The sequence below is a fragment of the Rhopalosiphum padi genome, chromosome 3, assembly GCF_020882245.1.
Source record: "Rhopalosiphum padi isolate XX-2018 chromosome 3, ASM2088224v1, whole genome shotgun sequence".
NCBI lineage: Eukaryota > Metazoa > Arthropoda > Insecta > Hemiptera > Aphididae > Rhopalosiphum > Rhopalosiphum padi.
Window position 1 is genome coordinate 15,648,129 of NC_083599.1, and position 20,089 is coordinate 15,668,217.

General features: G+C 27.3%; 1 protein-coding gene across 1 annotated transcript in view; it reads right to left on the reverse strand.

Annotated features, from left to right (window-relative positions):
* The window catches only part of LOC132926657 (alpha-tocopherol transfer protein-like), a 31,963-nt gene extending 16,509 nt beyond the window's left edge, over positions 1 to 15,454 (reverse strand). Inside the window, exon 1 of the mRNA XM_060991030.1 lies at positions 14,799 to 15,454. Within this exon, the coding sequence (XP_060847013.1) occupies positions 14,799 to 14,970 (172 nt within the window). The 5' untranslated portion in view covers positions 14,971 to 15,454. The remainder of the gene's footprint in view (positions 1 to 14,798) is intronic.
* Between the last annotated feature and the right edge of the window lie 4,635 nt (positions 15,455 to 20,089).

A 20,089-nucleotide genomic window follows, 5' to 3' on the forward strand; every position in this document is an offset into this window, starting at 1 on the left:
TATATAAGTGATTTTTACTGAAATTATAACCATAATAAACTTTATGTCAAAATATTTTTAAAAAAAATAGTCGGTGTAAATACTTTATATACACACTTTCTAAACTTTTAATAGTAGTTAATTTAGTTACTCGTATAATCCAGCTTTATATTTAATTGAAGACATCAATTAGTTCAAAGTCAACTTATTTTAGTGCTTAAATAAATTATAAATTTACAATTATACCACATTTTCCGAGAAATCTATATAAAATATATCAATAACACAACTTTTATTTTTAAGAAAAATTTTAAAATTAACATTTCACATTATAATAATAATATTTATTATATATATTAATGTAAAAACGTAAAAATGTTTAAAAACAAAATTCAATATTTACATTTCAAATTAAATGAAATGTTAGGTATATGAAATATCAACTATACAGGTATACGCAAAAATAATAATTGAAAAACTTCAATTAATATTGTAAACAATTTTAAAAATAAGTACCTATAATATAAAATTATGATTTAATAACCATTTTTTTAAATATAGTTAAATTTTTAACGCCTTATTCATAATTATTAGTTACCTTGGCGCAGTAATACAAACATGTTTGATTATAGGTATTTCGAATTATAAAGGATACATCATTGGAATCTTGAATAGATACTTGGTATTGACCTTAACCTCAGATCATTCTCGTAAACGTATTTTAGAAACCATAATCTCTGTAAATCCTGGTTCAATCTGACATTGCACATAGCATTGAACTTTTGACCACGACTCTACAGATTCTTTGCCGAAAATTACAATATAAGTACCTATCTGATTTATTGACTATTTTGTCTAAATGGATTTTAACCAATTTTTAGTAAACAAGAAAAAACTATTGTCCGTCACTATAAGTTTAAGAAAAACTGTTTAACGAGTATATAAAACGTTCAGAGTTTCAAAAAATATAAAAAAAATTGCACGGTTTACCTAACATTATATATTATCGTGATCATTCAGAATTAGTGACATAGTACATAAGGAAAACTTACGTAACTCCGTGAAGTTTTTGCATTGCACATTCAGTTTGTATGACAAATAAGCACAAATCGAGTATTATTTATGTATTAATGTTGTAATTAGACTAATGTACGTGGAAACTAAGAGGTATGAGTCAAATAAAATTGTGATGTAGTTATGATAAAATATAGATAGACATAATCTGATAATAAGAACTTTAAAAAGTATGCGAGTTCGCTATAATGTATAGGTTATTTTTATTTATTTGATTCCTAATCCTTAACACTTCATAAAATTAATTGGTAATATGTTTAACTTTAAATTGCATTTTGAGAATTAAATTTTTATTGAAATTTAGGTGAGACAATTTTTATAATTCTGATCATAAGAAATATGATCAAAATATTAATTTAAATCATTAAACAAAATCAATTTTTAAATAGTTATAAGTTTGTAATACGTATGAGAAGGGTTACAATATTTTTAACTGACATAGAGAAAAACGCTTTCATTCGTTTAGAAGATAAAAATACTGAAATGAGTTCTTATATAAACAATGGAGTACATAGATACTATAGTAACACACATACCTTTTACAAATAGTTCTTAATATTTAAAAAATAGCTTGAAAATACATTCCTATATTGCATTGTCAAGTTCTGGGGAGATTCGAGTTTTATTTTAATGTAACCATGTAGGTACTAAGTTTAATTTTTCAATTTCGCAATATAAATACATTATAATAAATATTTTATCCAAAATCATCATTCAAGATACCAATTCAACATAATGATGTACGAATTATGTGAATTGTGTATTATATTTAATCATCACTATATATTCGCATACTCGATATTATATTTATTACATTTAATAAGATTATCGATGGATTAAAATTATATTCATACTCACTGGACAATATATATATACATAAAACTATCCATTAAAATAATATGTGATTTTTTTTTATTACAAATATATTATATTGGTAGTTTAAAGCCTATCTTCTTCGGCTTTCTAATGATTTGACTTTAAAAAAGATTTTTGTTGTTGGTACATGGTAAATAATCTACAATATGTAAACGTATTAAAATAAATGCAGGTACCAACATATCGCTTTTCTATAAAATATTGTTTTAAAATTAAACAGTATCTGTTATCAAATTAATCATGATGTATAACAATGTTTATGACATATTAAATTGTTATTATGTATGTGAATGGTCTACCAGTGTGTGTATTATGGACTTTGCTTGAATACATTTTGTTTTAATCAAGAAATATTTGCTTAATTAATAAAACATGATTTACCTACCTATATATAGTGCAGATATAATAATATTATAAATTATTATAATCTATATTTTTTTTTCATCAAGTCGGCATACTCATTACTCATATTATATTATAATAAGCGTGTGCTGTAAATATTTACAATATAATAATATATTATATAATATTTATTACGGCCAAAGTTTAGCTTAGACAAGCAAGAAATGTTTCTGTCTTCAAACCACGATGATATGGAATTATACATTTTATCTTCAGAGGAAGTAATAAATAACAAGTTTATTATCATATTTTTATTTAACTTATCTTCCAGAAAGTTTTATATTCTTCGAATATTTTATAACAAAAAAAAAAATGATTATGAAGTAATTTCAATAAAGACCTCAGTGGCCTAAATCTCATTAATATTAACAGTAATTCTGTACTAAATATTTATAACTTATTTGTGTTTATGAATCACTAAACTCAATTTTGAGGTACAATATTCAAACGATTAAAAACAACGATGAAAAAAAATATGTTAAAATATTTAAATGAAACTATATCATTAACTGACGATGTAACCCGTCATAAAAATATGTATATTGTTCACTGTCCATGTGAAGTTACATGAACATAATGTATGCATACCCTTTATAACTTATCAATCAATATAGTTTCATAGACCCTCTTTATATTTATTTTATTATGCATCTCATTTCATATTAATAGATCTGTAGGCTTACGAAAATGTATTTTGTCATCTTTGATAATATTATGTGATTTTCTGTTCTAAAATTTAAATCATATTCTACATAACTTTATTAAGCAAGTGAGGTTTGTGCATCATATTGTATAATGTATGATTCGTTTAAATTGCGTTGACCACGACTGGGTGAAATATAGAATATCCGACTAAAAAAAAATGCATAAACCGAAAATTACGTAGACAATTTATTTGTTAACACAAATATTTATTAATTGTGTCGGCAGTATAATATTTATACTATATTCAACGACCCTCTGTTGCATAATATCGCGTCACCGGTACTCATTATAGATGAACAAAATAATATATACAATTTTAGCTACACCATTTACAATTGTTTAGGTTAAACGGTGTGCAATTAATAGACCAGAAACCTTTTTTTAGAGAATAGTGTGCATAATATTTCTCTATAACACGCTACGACGTTTTCGCTTTGGAACGTCGCAATGGTTATAATATTTTAATTAAAATCTAATTGTTGTATACCAATTAATAATAATCGACACCGTTCGTCACAGACCGAGTGCTTTAAATATCACTCCTTTTCATGTCAAATGTGTATGGTAATTATATCATTCAAGAATCACCTCTGAGGCGTGCTTCGTCTTTAAAAAAACAACTTTAGCATTATTATAGTCTATAATATTCATGCAATACCATATTATAATACACCACGTGGGCACGAGTACTTACGTATATATTACACGACATTTACGTCTGCAAAGTCCATGACGTGGGCGCCGGAAACTCTCCTTTGTCGAAAGGACATGATACGGAAAATTGACTCAGCTGGTATATACAGGGTGGATCATCAATGAAGATTACCCTGATTTTTTATTGTATTAATAAATTCTATTAAATTCTGGTTTTTGTAATTAAGATTTCAATATTACTAAGGATAAAGCCTTATTGTTTTACACAAAATATAAAACTGTTGTGAAAATTACTATTATTAATATAGTATTTATAATATCCTTATGTCTCACAAATTTCAAATTTTATTATCATGGACCAATTATTATCCTTAGAAGGTACATACAAAATATAATAACGCATAAACATCTTGTTCAAGTTTTAATTTAAATAGGTTTAACCATCAAATTAAAATATTTAAAATAATCAAATGCTTCTTGACTATGTATACATTAAAAGGATGGTTCTCTCTCTAAAAAAAAAAAAAAAAATCAATAAATTTGTAACGCCACATCAGGGCATATCTTGATCATATTCTATAATTTTAAAACATGGCATACCTATTTAAAAGTTTAAAAAAATCATACTTTGAATAAAATATGTTTTATCAAAAAAAAAAAAATTGATTCGAGCGTGTTTGGTAAATCACTCTGTATACGTATAGTGCTATACACTTATTGAACCAAGTAGATATATGATAATATCGTATCTCTGACGACCATTCCGAGAATTCCACGCTATTTCAGATTTTTTTATGTATGGAGAAATAATGGAAGTATCTGATAATAATTGCACTCGTGTGAATCTGAGATGTGTCATCATATCACGTACGTGTTTGTTAACAAGAAAAGCGTCAAAATAGAGGGATAGGCGTTATTTTATTTTTTTTTGTACGTACGTCATTGGGGTTTTATCGTAACATCGAATACATATAATTCGTTAGGTACTCATCACAATTTTTTTTATTAAAAAAAAATAAAATTCATCCACAACGTTCTAAACTTAAGTTTTGAACGGACAGTGACAATCGAATCAAGATCCGGGCGATGTGATTTCAAAATGTAGCGGATGTCGGTAAGGAAACCGTTATCCGCAAATAAAAAAAAGGATGTATTATCAATACTTTTTAAGAGAATTTCAGCGCACTGTTTGTTTTCTCCCTGTGGCCCACACCCAACATAAACAAAACGCATTCACACAAGATATTATTTGTTATATTTTTGTGTAATATTAATATTGTTGGTAGTATAACATATCTATTTGTTTAAATATTGTCTTCAAACAATACAACATATATTTAAATGTACAATTCTTATTATTTATTCTCACAAAGTTAAATATAAAGTCATATAATAATGATATATAAAATCTATATTATATTAAACCGTCAAATATATTATCCTCTCTATTTTTTGAAATATTAAATTTTACTTTAAGAAAAACTCAAAAATCACCAAAAATACAATCTTACGTGTACCTATGTGTTTTATCTATGTTGTGCGTGTGTTTGATAGAAAAAATAAAATTTGTGTTGATATCCTCTTTAGATCAATTACGTAGTCTGCGTTTGGTTTCAATGAGTGAGTGTAATACACACCTACGTAAAACATAGGTGTGGTTAGAAATAATGATATTATTATAAATTAGGCCATCCCCGAAAAACAACAATCGCATTATTTTGTTGTATTTTGAAACATTCTTCCTCCTCCGTTACCCCAAACAAGAGCCACGTTACAACGTAGTTATGTAGAAATTTCGTTTATGACAACTGTCGGTATCTTACTATTGTAACATAATAACATATGCAGTCGACTATGATAGAACATATTAACTCGGTCATTAGAAATATCCGAACAATTTAAAAACCTACATAATACCTAATAAGTAGGGCTCGGAAGTTGATGCATTTTGTATTTTTTTTTTTTCGGAACTTTTTGACGATACTCTCTTGGCCGCAAATGTGTTTCATTAGCATGTGAATCTGAACAACTAATTTTTATTTTACATTTTTTGGGTGTTTATACTTTTTAAGTCATTTTTTGACATTTTTAAACATTCTTACTGATTTAACATTAGTTCACTTCATATTGTTTCTTGTCGATTGCCATTATGCCGATAACTTACTTAAACACTTTTAAATTACAACGGACTAAGATTAGTACCTATCCGATTTTATCTCACCGATTATAGTCGTCGTTGTCGTATTGTAGTGAATATTATTTTTCATATTAATTTTTAACGACATTTTTTGTCATTTGTAGGATGTCATATTTTGAGTAATTTGTGATAGCTTTGATAAATGTATATAGAATTTTATAGTAAAATAGAGAACAATTAAAAAAAAATTTATTTTTATTAATTTAAAACAAATATTTGTAATTTGTTTAGATCATTTTTTCGTCATTTTTTTATCATAATATCTACATTTTTTTCCCTCTTTTTTAATGTTTTTAAAGTCATCAACTTTTGAGCCCTACTAATAACATATAGAATTGGGATTCGATTAAAAAATGAAAAAGATGATGACGAAGACGGTGCATCGGTTAAAATTTATATTTTTCCTATTGAAAAAAAAGTTAATGCCAAAGTTAACCAAATCGAGTTAAGTCTATAGAACATATTATTATAAAAAAAAGTGTTAAACGAATAGTTGACACATTTATTTTTAAACTCATTTTAAAAGTAAGATTTCTTACTGAAATCTCACAAAGAACGAGTATGTAGAAGACGGCAAATACAGAGATAGGAGAAGAGATGTGGCCGAGGCAGCGAAGATCCTACACGGACTATTATATGGAAGCGGAAGAGTAGTGTAAAAAAAAAAAAAAAAAAATTTGACTCGTTTAAGCCCGTGCACATACATAAATTATAACACGAAACGCATTGATACAATATTATGGATTCGCGTGACGGTATATACAGTTGTGCATATAATACCTGCAAGTATGCACCGACGAATTCAATTTTTTGTCTCCCCAAAAACGCATAATATTATACGCGTGTCATGCGACGTAAGTACCTATATATTACTGTTTGTTCTAGAACACGATTAATATACGCCGTATCGCCGCCACTCATCGCCACTCGTTCGGTTTACGGACGGTACAAGAACCCCCTGGTCTCGGCGCCGCGAGTGTACCGCGCGAGTCTGCGGTAACGCGGTTTGCAATAGGTTCGTATCGGTGCGCGCGGTCGGCGCACTCGTCTCGACGACATCGTTTTTACGCGGACTGCGTAACACTCGGGACGACTATAATGATATATAAACTGGTTCGGTCCGGTGGCGGGCGGCGCGGCCCGCGGTACGCGTTACGAACGATAATATAATAATAATATAATACACGACGCGCGAACGTTGCGTAACGCGCGAATATACAATATCGTCGCCACGCATTTGCCCCGACACAAGCACACGATCGCCTTGACCCAATACACACTGGCTATTACGCTCGCTGCACGGCATGGGTGTGCGCGCAGGTGACTTTTATTTTCTTCCCCGAAATGTGAAATGCGTTAAATACAGGTAGGTTAGGATTACACGCGCGGATTATGCCTATGACAATAATAATAATAATAATAATAATAATAATAATAATAATACGTCGTACCCGTGTATTTTTGATACTATCGTATTATTACGCGCATAGGCACCGTGTGAAATATAATAATAATATTATTACCGTCTACACGTGCGGTGGTATCGCGCGGCGGCGTGATGGCCGCAATACTAAAATCGTTAAGAGGACGTTATAGACGTTCGTTCAGCACAACGCGTTTTGTGATGTTAGCTTTAAAATATTAGAGTCGAATTACCTATTACCTGCAAACTTAAAGGCAACAATGTTATCCGGGCGCGTCGCATAGGCTTTTATCGGTGTTTTAATTTTTAAGCGAGTTACGAGCGTTTTAAGGTTTTAATATTTTACACAACCATAACTCACTTAGCAATTATTATGATATCAATAAAATCCAATGAGACGCCCCGGATAATAATATTCTTACCTTTAAATTTGATAATAGGTAAATTTACTGTAATATTAAAGCTAACACCACAAAATGTGTTCTGCTGAACGAAAATTTGCTATGATCTACATTTTAGTAAGATAGAGAGACAATAACACACTACGCGGGTATATAACGTCCTCTTAATGTATCCTAATAATAATAATAATACATACATATATATATATATTATAGTAGATGGAGTATATACAACGCACCATTATAATAATATTATGATAATAATGACGTGCGATGTGTGTATTATATTATTATATTGTATTCCGTCGGTTTTTTGTATTTTCGGGACCAAAAAAAAATAATGTTCTCACACGTATAGTCGCACACGCGGTCGCCCCGTACAGCGTTTTGCAATCTAATTAGATCCGCACACACGACGGGTATATCAATGACCGTTTCGACGTGTGTAGAATTGAGTACACTAAAATATTTATTTTATAAGCGTTTAAGTCGGTTTATCATTTGTACGAAAATGTGTGACACAACAAATTGCATATTGCGGAGTACCCGCTACTTCACGTAGGTACCTGCCTACAATGCCGCTGCTGCGCCGCCGTCTTAGCTATACGTTTTTAAAAATAAAAACAACTTTACTATTACCTTAATATTTGGTACTTAATTTCTCGACTTTTCATTAAAATATTTCGCTTCAGAATACGGAATTAAAAGATACGGTGGCGCGAATTAAAAAACTCTATATAAAACTATATATATTTTTGCAAAAATGTATTCGGATAATGTTAGGTAAAAGTACTTCAAATTGTATTTATACAACATTTTTTTTTTTATTGAAACACAAAATTTACCGGGAAAATATGTGTTCTGTTTTAGAAGAATCAACTTGACGTATAGTATATACTATATATGAGTAGTGTGTACATTTCGTTTCAGATCCCCGACGAGACGAGGTGGAACGTCGACTCTGATACGCGTAAGTACATTTTTCTCTCTCTTTTTTTTTTTTTATCGCAATGACCTATTAATGTCATACATGTTACATGCTACTGTTTCAATGATTTCTCACATTTGTAGTTACTGCAAATGTTTATTATCGCTTACGCAAATATACTACTTCTAATCAAATTGATTTTATCAATAGGTACCGAAATTGTTATAAACTAATGAGTTTTTATCATAAAAAAATTGATCGAAACTATGTACAAATTAATTGGATTTGTAAAATATTTCCGAAATCACATATGGAATAAACCATTGTAAAATATTACAGTAACTCTTATTCATAATTATCTGACAGATTTTAGTCTCATTTTGAATTTTACCGAAATGTTTAATAATTGTAGAAAATTAATAATTGCTTTATTTTTATAGTATTTAATATTTATATCCTGAATAAAATATAACGATTTAATAATTTTAACGTTCATATCAAATTATAATTTCTTTTAACATTTCAAAGCAAGAATTTATTAATTAGACCTATATCTTCTGGATCATTTAAATATTATATATTATATATTATAATATGATAACTGTACCTATGGTACCTAAGATATATTTGAAAATATTGTTTAAGAATATTTTAATTTTTAAAATCAAATAATTTACAGATTACACTAATTACAGTTTATAATTAGTTACAGATTTAAATTTGCATGATAAAAATTCTAAAATTAATTTACTTCAATAACACATGTATTGGGTTTTTTTAAAGTGACCATAGTCTTATTAATAGTTTTAATTATTGCGAAATTTATTTTTACTTAATAACCTATGTCATCTTATTATAAAAAAAAAACTATACAACTTTAATATTTTGATCAGATTTATTCCATTAATATTATTTTACTTCTATTGAAAAGTTTATGTTTAAATACTAGGTTGACGCATATAAATCACAAAAATCAATAAATTAATATTATGATACTTATTTTTGTTATAAGGTTATGCACCTATATTAAATTAGAATACGTTATTATTATTTATTATTATTCAACTTGAGTAGGTAAAAACTATTTTTTTTTACAAGTCTACGAAGTAAGATATAATTTATCGGCCACAATTATTTTCTTTAAATAATGAGATACCATTTACATTTACTTCATATACCTAAAAAAAAAAAAAAAATAGACCTTAACTATTTTCTACCAATAAGGAACTAAGAACATAATAAATATATTTTTAAACCATATTTAATTAAATTATATATATATTGTATTATTTTATTATTACCGATAGTTATATTTTTATAATTGTAGGAAATTTCAATAACAAATGAATAGGTATTTGTTTAAAGAAAAAGTATATGCTAAAGAAATAAATAATTTGTTATACATTCACCTAATGTAATTGTCAACCGGTAAAACGCTTGAGTGATTTTAGCTTTAATCTTCCACTATAATACTACACAAGACACTACAACACTGATGTCGGTTAAATATTTTAATAACAGGAGGAAAATGGAAATTAGTTTTTTTTTTTTGTGGTGAAAAATTGGCTGTGGAAGAAAACAGTATCTTATTTTTGTAGAAAAAATGTATCGATATATTTACATTCGGCTAAAAAAGAAAACAGGATATTTCACTGTAGGTACTTACTTTTTAATTCAATAAAAATACCTGCAAATGGAAATTGAAACACAAATTATGCGGATTACACATTGTTTTATGTTTATTATTATTATTCAAATTTTAATTATTAGGCCTGCAACGATGCTGTTTACGTATTCCATTTAACAAGTGATATTTAACATAGCCAGACACAACTTAATATAGGTAGGTACATCATACATTCATAGTTGTATATATTTTCATCCCTCCATTATCAGAATATTATTATCCAGATTCAAAGTAATAATTGTTCAATGTATTTTACACACATATCCGACGTGAGCAAACTGTCATGATCAGATTACGTTTAGAAGATTGTTTTAAATGGTATCAGATGCAGTATGTTTTGAATTTCCCGAGTATAAACATTGTGTATATCTAAACTCCTCTATCCAACCTCATTCTCGAAGTTTAATACCATTGGTTTTTAGATATTCGTAATGTGATCACAGTGTGTAAATGTTTACAGGAATAGATAAGGAAACAAACGCAAGAGTTAAAACATAATATAAATTCTTGATCAAAATGAAAAAGCAAAATAATGTGTATCAGTTTAATAATTTTGTTTTATTTTCGAATTGACTTATACGTTGCGCATAAAATATATTATAATATATTATAAACATTTTGATATTTAAAAAAAAAAAATAATTCATTAAACATTTTCCTATTATACTATTTTTTCCACTTAATAGTTATTACCCAAGTTGAACTTTTTTAATTAATGAAACATAAAAATATTACGAACACGTTTTTTTAACAAGCGTAATATAATTTAATAAATAAACTGCTCAAATATTTAATAATAGTTTATTGAAATTTATATTTATAGTTACTTATTTGTTTGAGAATCGTGATATTTGAGCACGTGAGGTAAATAAAAACCCGTACTAAAATATAGATACATAATATATTGCTATTTATGAGTAGCTATTCATTTTTTTTTTTAAATTGAACTAAAATAGTCCAACAAAATATAAAATAGTTAATAGATACCTATTAAATAATAATATTTAAATATAAAAATAAAACTATACCTATCGATTAGAAATATAACACAGAAAGTGTTAAAATATTTTTTTCTATTATTAATCGTGTACAATTTATTCACGCACATAATTATTATAGTAATTTTATTATATTTTACACGGAAAATATATTGTTTAATAAGAAGTGCCTAAATATAATGTACTTGAAGTTATTTGATAATAAAAAATGTCTAATCTTTATTATATTTATATGAAAACAATTGATATTTTATTTAGCCCCATGTATGTCGCAGCAGTTTATACATGCAAAGAGTTGGAGTAAAATATAAATTAAATGAACATTTAAATAGACGTTTTTTGTTTAAAAAAAATGTATTTTTATTTTTTGATATTAATTAATTAATAATTAAACGTTAAATACAGCATTTATATATTAGATATATATACACGAATATATAAATAAATCAGTAGACATTCTCAATTAAAAGTTATCGATTTATGACTATATAGAAAACTTAAGTGCATACAACATGGTGGTATATTTCATGTCCACGATTTATTGGGCATAAATTACGTACTATTTTATAACAATACGCTACGCTATTATTTACACGTTATAATATGATTTCTTTCATTCGGAAACAATTGATTTTCATCACCATTTATTATTTTTCTTTAGCTTTATATTATTTTCGATAATATATAATTATTGTAGCCGGTTTTGTTTAACTAAAACATACAGTCAAGAATATACTAATATTTACTATATTTTATATTTATTACACTTTTCTATACCTTAAAACAAATTTGTTGAATTATAGGTCCTACATCGATTTTTTTTTTCAATTAAAATTCTTCGCGTTGTTTTCTACACACCGATAAAACAATAATTAATTAGGTTGTAGGTAGGTACCCTTCTATATTTGATGATCAAAACAATAATGTATACTATATTATATAATGCATGGTTTAGCCATTAAACTTTGCCATTTCTGAACGAGGTCGACGACACATTATATTATGAATTATTTAGATTATTATTCATCTATTTTGCATTCTCGGTACATAATTATCGTATCATAGATCACCTATATATGTTATATTATGTGTCGATAAAATATTTATTAACAGCCAATCTGACCGCCTGTACTCGGCTTATTAATAATTGGATTATTTATTAACCTCTGCATTGTGTTAGTAATATTGTATCCGTAATTTTGCGTATTTCATTTTCAATACAAAAACGATAACGCAATAATATTATGTTTCATAATAATTAGTTATTTTGAAATAATAATTAGGTACAATAAAAATAATCATTATACATTTTTGTTATAATACATCTAGGCTTTAAATCGGTATCTAGATGATTATAATTCATAAAAATTTGTACATTTTAAATCAAATGTAATTATTATACAAAGGCAACGAACACAATATAATACTTAACTATGTGCGATTTATGTATCAGATTGATGACCTGCAGACGATTTGTCTGCGACATCGACGTTTGGCGGGTTCGACACATAAATGTGAAGCTCTGTTATTGCGTGATCGCGTTTGTGGACATGGCGGTTTTCGCATAGGTTCTAGCTCGGGAAACGCAATTATATTACTCCGTCACAATTATAAATGTACTGAGCATCGTGGGAGTGTGGGACAATGCGCGGATGTGCATTTATATCATATTAATTTTGTATTGAGCATTAATAACTGTGATGCCTTCCACAGATTAGGTTTAACCTACAACAGTCTGTATGGTGTATAATACGATGAAATGAGTATCATCTATACTAGGTACATAGTTCGCGGAAAAACGACTGCGACACCGCGGTTATAACGTCGGCGATGATAAAATTAATCGCCTTTTAATCTGGCAGTTATGTCAAAACAATATTTATTCTGGTTTAAATTGAAATTTTAGTTTATTTTAAAGCAAACACGTAATGGCTCGAGAATAGCTCAAGCGCCGAATTTGAAGGCTAAAATTGAATGCGATGACAAAAGTTATGCTACATACTACACGGGAATGACATTTGTAGTTTGGAATACTAAGTTCACTTTGTCGTATGTAAGTCACGTTTAAACGACGTAGGTATGTAGTTTTGTTCTTAGAATGTTCTTAGGATAATGGTAAAATGTAAATTCGCTCGACAAAGAGCATAATTATTATTACTTTTAATTCTATTATTCAATACACCGCTTTTAAAATATAATCAAAAACTCTCAAGTATAAATTCAAAAGGAAAACAATGTTGTAACCGTTTTACATGTATAATGGAAAAGGTGTTAATATATCTATAACTGCTAAAAGTACGCACGCTAAATTATTTATAACATCCCTCTTTTTGTATTGAATAATTTACACAATCATTCACGGTGGTAGCATTATTATTACTCGTAAAAGTTTCTCTAGAATATACATTTCATGACATTTATAATATACTCGTAGATACAAATCGCTGAATTATAACTCGAAAAGATTTCGTCGAAACTATGAATGAATAATGAATATTATAATAGTAATTATTAATTCAGTTCAAATAACTAGTCTGTATGGTAATTATTAAAGATTATTAAGTCTTACATGCAGTCGCAGTTAATTTACCTACCTATCCTCTGTTTTTCATATTTAAAATTATAACACTTACATAATTTATTTACATTAAGTCGACTAGGAAATCGACTGAATGAAAAAGCGCATACCATTCATGCATTTATAGTACCAATAAAAATGCCATTCATTTAAATGCATTTCAATAATGGGTAGAAAAAAATTATAAGTACCTAATTTTTTGATATACATTTAATTTTATATTGATAATAATAATACAATTTGAAAAACAAATACTGTTATTAGAACTTTGTATTGTATTAAATTTGGAAAAATAAATAGATCAAAAGTTCATAAATAGTATTTAATATCATTCATCTGGAATATGTAAAATATACATAAACACTTATATTTTATTATATTATAACGTACTTATATTTTGTATGGAGTTATTATTAAAGTGTTTAAAAAAAAAAAATGTTTTACATATCCTATGGAAAATATCCAAAGGTCCATATAATGTAAATCGTATTATACCTTATTATGGGTATTTAATTTACTAACTTTTTAACTCTATTAAGGTTTATCGAATAGATATGTATATTAAGTCGAATCGCATATAACTTTTTATGGTAGCATAAGGTTGCTCTTCTCCCGCGAGAACGCCAATTTATTTTAATAGGATTAAAGGAAAAAAGCTCTTTATGAGGGAATCAATTATTATTATTATTAGTATTATTTTAATCCCATCGTTCACAGGGTGTCCTGCGTCATAAATAATGAAAACGGATCACGGAACCGTTTATATACCTATTACATATTATATACTATGCAATATATCCGCGTTATATACGATCGGCAAAAATCATCATCTGTCACTCGTCTCCGGAGTGTCCAAGAGACAGAAAAAAAACCAACGAGAATTATGAGCGCGTTACCTCTGATAAGTCTCCGCAGTTGCTCGAGAGCTTCGGCCCGGCGCTCCGGCGTCTCGCCCAGGTCGTTCTTGGCGCGCTCCTGGTACGACTCTTCGAAATCGGAGTCGTCCTCGAACCGCAACTCGTACCCGGAGCCCATTTTCACGACTGGTCCGTGTTCGTCCACTTCCATGATCGATAGAGTTTGTGCGTGTTTTTGTGGTTTTTATTTTTTCCCCGTCCTGCAGGATATACGACGAACGGCCCCGCAGCGTAGGTACGACGACGACGGTATAAATATACCGCGATACAGGTTAGGTTAGAACGATCTATGATAAATATCGATCGTCGCGGACGGATCGATGCGTAAAGGCTGACGGGCGGACCGACGGCGGAATCCAACGGATTTGCGCAACAATCGCCAACGATATATTACGTGCGACCTGCGGATCCTCTGCACGGTGATCGACCAACCGGTACGGCGCAGCGAGTGTGTGCGAATGTGTGCGGCGCTCGGACGTTTGGATGTAAATGGAATTACAACACGACCGCCGCGGTTATTATAATGGGTGATAGGCCGCGATAATAATATTATTACCTGCAGACTGATAGTATTATTACTATTATTACGTGTTATGTGTGTAGTCCGCAAGACGGTATACCTACTCCCGCCGCCGCAGACTACTGTCGGACTGGTTTCGTCGGCCACTAGCGCCGACGGACGGGCGGCTTAACGGTCAACTATCACGAATCTCGATTTTATAATATTATTTTTTATCGTACCTACGCGATTATATTATTATTATTATTATTATTACTACCGTCCGAAAATTCACAATACTCATCGTCTCGCGCCATTATCTCTAATTATATATCGCCTATAACTATATTATTGTAAAAAAAAAAAAATAATTTCATTTAAAGCACATAAAGTCATAAAATAAGTACACTGTTCGGGAATTAATGATCCTAACCAGGGAAACCAACAAGTTTTGATCATTTTTTTTTTCAATCTACAGACACGAATATTTCAGTGTTCGCATAGAACTTCATTTTTTATTATCTAACCTATCTCAAATTTAATAATAAGTCTTTATTAAAAATTAAATTTAAGCTTATTTTATAACGTTATTTAAAATAAATTAAAATAGTTATATTTCAATACGAACTGTATAAAGTCTATCCTAAATAGGTAACCGGTAGTAGACTATTGAAAAAGACAAGTAATATATTTCTGATGGCAACCAAAATATAAAATATAATTTGAGAAATTGACACCGAACTTATTTAGAAGTTAAATTATTGTTGATTTTTAAACTTCACAGAAAACGTATATATATATTATATATACCTAATTATTACATATATTCTTTTACATTTTTATTTTGAAAACTACAATCTATCAATATATAACATATATTGATACATATATGATATATACATAAAATATGTATTAAACATATTTTGTGACGAGTGTATTATGGGTAATTTGTCGTGAATTTAGTATCCAGTGAAACTACTTCGGGGCATAGTTCATCGGTATTTCAACGAGACATCATATTATTTTTAAATATTTTTTTTTAGTAAAGCGTTACAGTTCATTTAACTTGAATACATTTAAAGAACAAGAAGTATTTATCTATTTAATTTACACTCCCAATATTATATTATACATATATATAACATCAATATATTCTAATGTGTGTAACATTATACCTTTATTTAGTATAATAGATATTATTTCACATATATAAGTGGAATGCGCTTCTGTGAACTTGCTGGTATGTGAACGGTATAAGTCCGGTGTATAGTATCGTGGAAGAAATATGTAGGTATGGTATATAATATGATTATATTAAATGTGTTCATGTAGACCAATTTTTTTTTTAACGTTTACGTAAACCAGCTATTTTTACTTCGCAATAGTCACGCCGTTTATACGCGTCCTCATTTTTCAAACCATGAGTGTTGGGTTACCTGGTTACAGCTTGACATTTTTCAATCTTAAATTAAGTAGGTATTTAATTTCAACGGATTAGGTACCGAAAATATTTCATACGTGTCTATGTTTTTTTATACACATATCATACCTAATTCGTGTTATTGTGTATATGATTATCTCAATTTTTCTTTTGATGGTTAATCAAAATCGAGTGGAAAAATAGTAAATTTTAGTAAATTATTAATTATATTTTTATTATATTTAATATTTGTTTTTCACATTAATTATTATTATATTTCAGTTATTTTACATTTTAAAAATATACATAATAATATATAATTTAAAAATATTTATAAATTATGTTTTTTCAATTTTGATTTGACTATTTTTATTATTTTTGTTTATTATGTACACGTTCATATGGTGTCCTTTATTTCTGTGTCGAACCGGTAACGTTCTGTTATTGCAAAATATGTTATTGGTTTTTTTTTTTTTTTTTACATAAGGTAACTTCTCAGGTATATAATATTATCTCTTTATTAATATTCGTAATTCTGTTTTTAATTATATAAATTATGTTTGATAGGTAATATTATATTAAATGTTTATATCTGTTTGATTCAATACCCACGTATAATACATTTTAATTTGTATCAATTAACAAATAGTAAATAGTAATTAATAATTTGATATGAGAATTCTTTAAGAAGTTTAAATAAATATTTTATTATTAATTCTTGGTTTTTTTATTTAATCATTTTTAGGACAGAATGAGTACTTACTACATAGTTTAAAGTAAAAATGTATAATTAGATTTATCGTTTCTTATTGCTAATTTTTTTTAATGCCTTTTTTTTTTTATCTATATTTTCTCTAATTATTAATACGCAAATTAACTAATAATAGTTGGTACCAACTACCAGATATTAAAATTTTAATCAAACTCCATACATTATAATTTTTTGAATGTGATTATTTATTATTGCTTCCTGATTTGAAGTCAGACCACAATAATATAGGATATATTGATTACCCAGGAGAGAGAAGAAAAACGAACGTCTAAAATTCAGTATATATATATATACACATATATCAAGATTTGTTCTATCTATTTATATAAAAAATATGCATAAAAATTGTATTTAGTTAAATTATAAATTATAATTCACCAATATACTGAATATTTGTATTCCATACTTATTAAAAATATTAATTAACTAGATAATGGGTTACAGTACCAATAATATTTGTATTATGTCATATTTATTTTTTAATATCATTGATTGGTATGTCAGTAATTATGAAAGTCATGAGATTAGATGCGCAGGTTTTTAAGACATATCAAATACAATAACAAACGTTATAAAAGAAGCACATGATGAAGACAAAGCCACAATTATTCCTTACAAAATTAATATTTTAAATAACTTTTGAATGTTATTTTAACCTGTATTTTTATATTTTAAAATTGCACTTGTAATCATGACATTATGTACAAATAACTAGCTGACCCACCAAACGCTGTTTGAAAGTAGTTTATGTGTAGTACACATTTGGTCGCGAGTTCATACAAAAATCCTATAGAAAAAAGTATTTTAAGTTTTTCTCAATTTTTTTATTTTCGTAAAAAACATATTTAAACTATTACAAGCATTAATAAAAAAATATTCCAATCAGTCCTTCGTTTTCAAGTTATGTAATTACTAATCAACAGAATTTAATTTATAGGTGTAGGTACACGTATAGTATAATAAATTAATCTAATATTGTTAATAATAATAATAATAAAAAAAAATACTCATTACATGACTGTAGAATTTCTATGTTACTAGGTTTGGGAATCATGTATCTAGTCACCTATAAATATTCTACATATACATAAGTCCTTATGTCCTACATAAATAAAATTACGTAATGGTTTTCTCACTGTACATCTTTCTCGTATACTTCAAAAAATATAGTTAAAACTTTAAAAATATCATCATAATGATAATAAGCACTTCGTTCAAATTAAATCATTCATTATGTGAAATGTGTATTTTTAATTATGATATAAATATATAATAATACAATAATTGACATCATATTTTCACATCGTACAAAAAATATGTTCACTACATCATTGATGAGAAATTTACATTATTTATGTGTACATTTATAAAACCATCCATTTGAAACCTTGAAAAAACCAAACGAAACAGTATAATTTTTACGATATGAAATATTAATATAAATAGCAGAATGTACATTCCGTTACTTATAGTTAAGATTTGATAAATTTAATATTTAAATGAAAACAATTTTTAATTCTGATACAAATCCCCTCAATGCATTATATAATACAATTAATTTCTAATTAATTTAGTCTCATATATATATACGCGTAACGTTATGATAATATGATAAGAATCTATCAGGATTAATTATCAATACATTTAAAATCACCAATAGTATTTAACTTATACCCTTCAAAAATAACACTATCATAAATTGTATTTATTTTACGAATAAAATATTTAAAAAAAAAAGCAGCCAGTTAAATATTAAAATTCCAGTTGTTAAAAACTAATTTATAATATTTATTTAAGTTGTGATAAAAATTTTAGGGCTTACCAAATTTGGTAACTATTTGGTGAACTTAGGTTCACTATTGATACAACATTAATACATATTTAATATTTTTGATGATTGTTATTTAATATTATAGTGATAGTGGACACGACTAATAACATTAGCGATGTAAATTATTCACATATTTATTTTATTTAAAAAAAATAATCTTATAACTTCAAATATACATTTTATTTATAGAATACATGAGTAAAATTAATTACTAAAATGTATTTTTATTACTTAAGTTTTTTTTTATTCACCATAAATACTTGAGAATTAAAAAGATATTTATTTATTTTGATATAATGTATAGACTTTGCGCCTAGTTACATTATATTATTTAAAATCTATGCATATATATTTATGCACTTTATTACTTTAATATACAATTATAGAAATTATTGAAATAGTCACTTACATTGTAAAATTAGTAACTATTGTATAGTGATCACTTACCTACATGTTACCTATTATATTTAAGCATTACTCGCATAAATATTCATTATTGGACATTGTCTTTATAGAAATAATTCGTAAACATCTAATAAAAATATTCTAAGCAATAGTATACTTCACTTTAAGACAATTATAAACTGAATGTTATGTAAATTATCTTAGAAAATTAAAATATAAAATTTCCAATATACCTACATATTATATAATATTAATATTTTAAAAAATACATTTTTTTAATTAAAATGCAGTGTTTATTAACTTACGATTAGTCTAATCTTTCAAAAATAAATATACACAATTT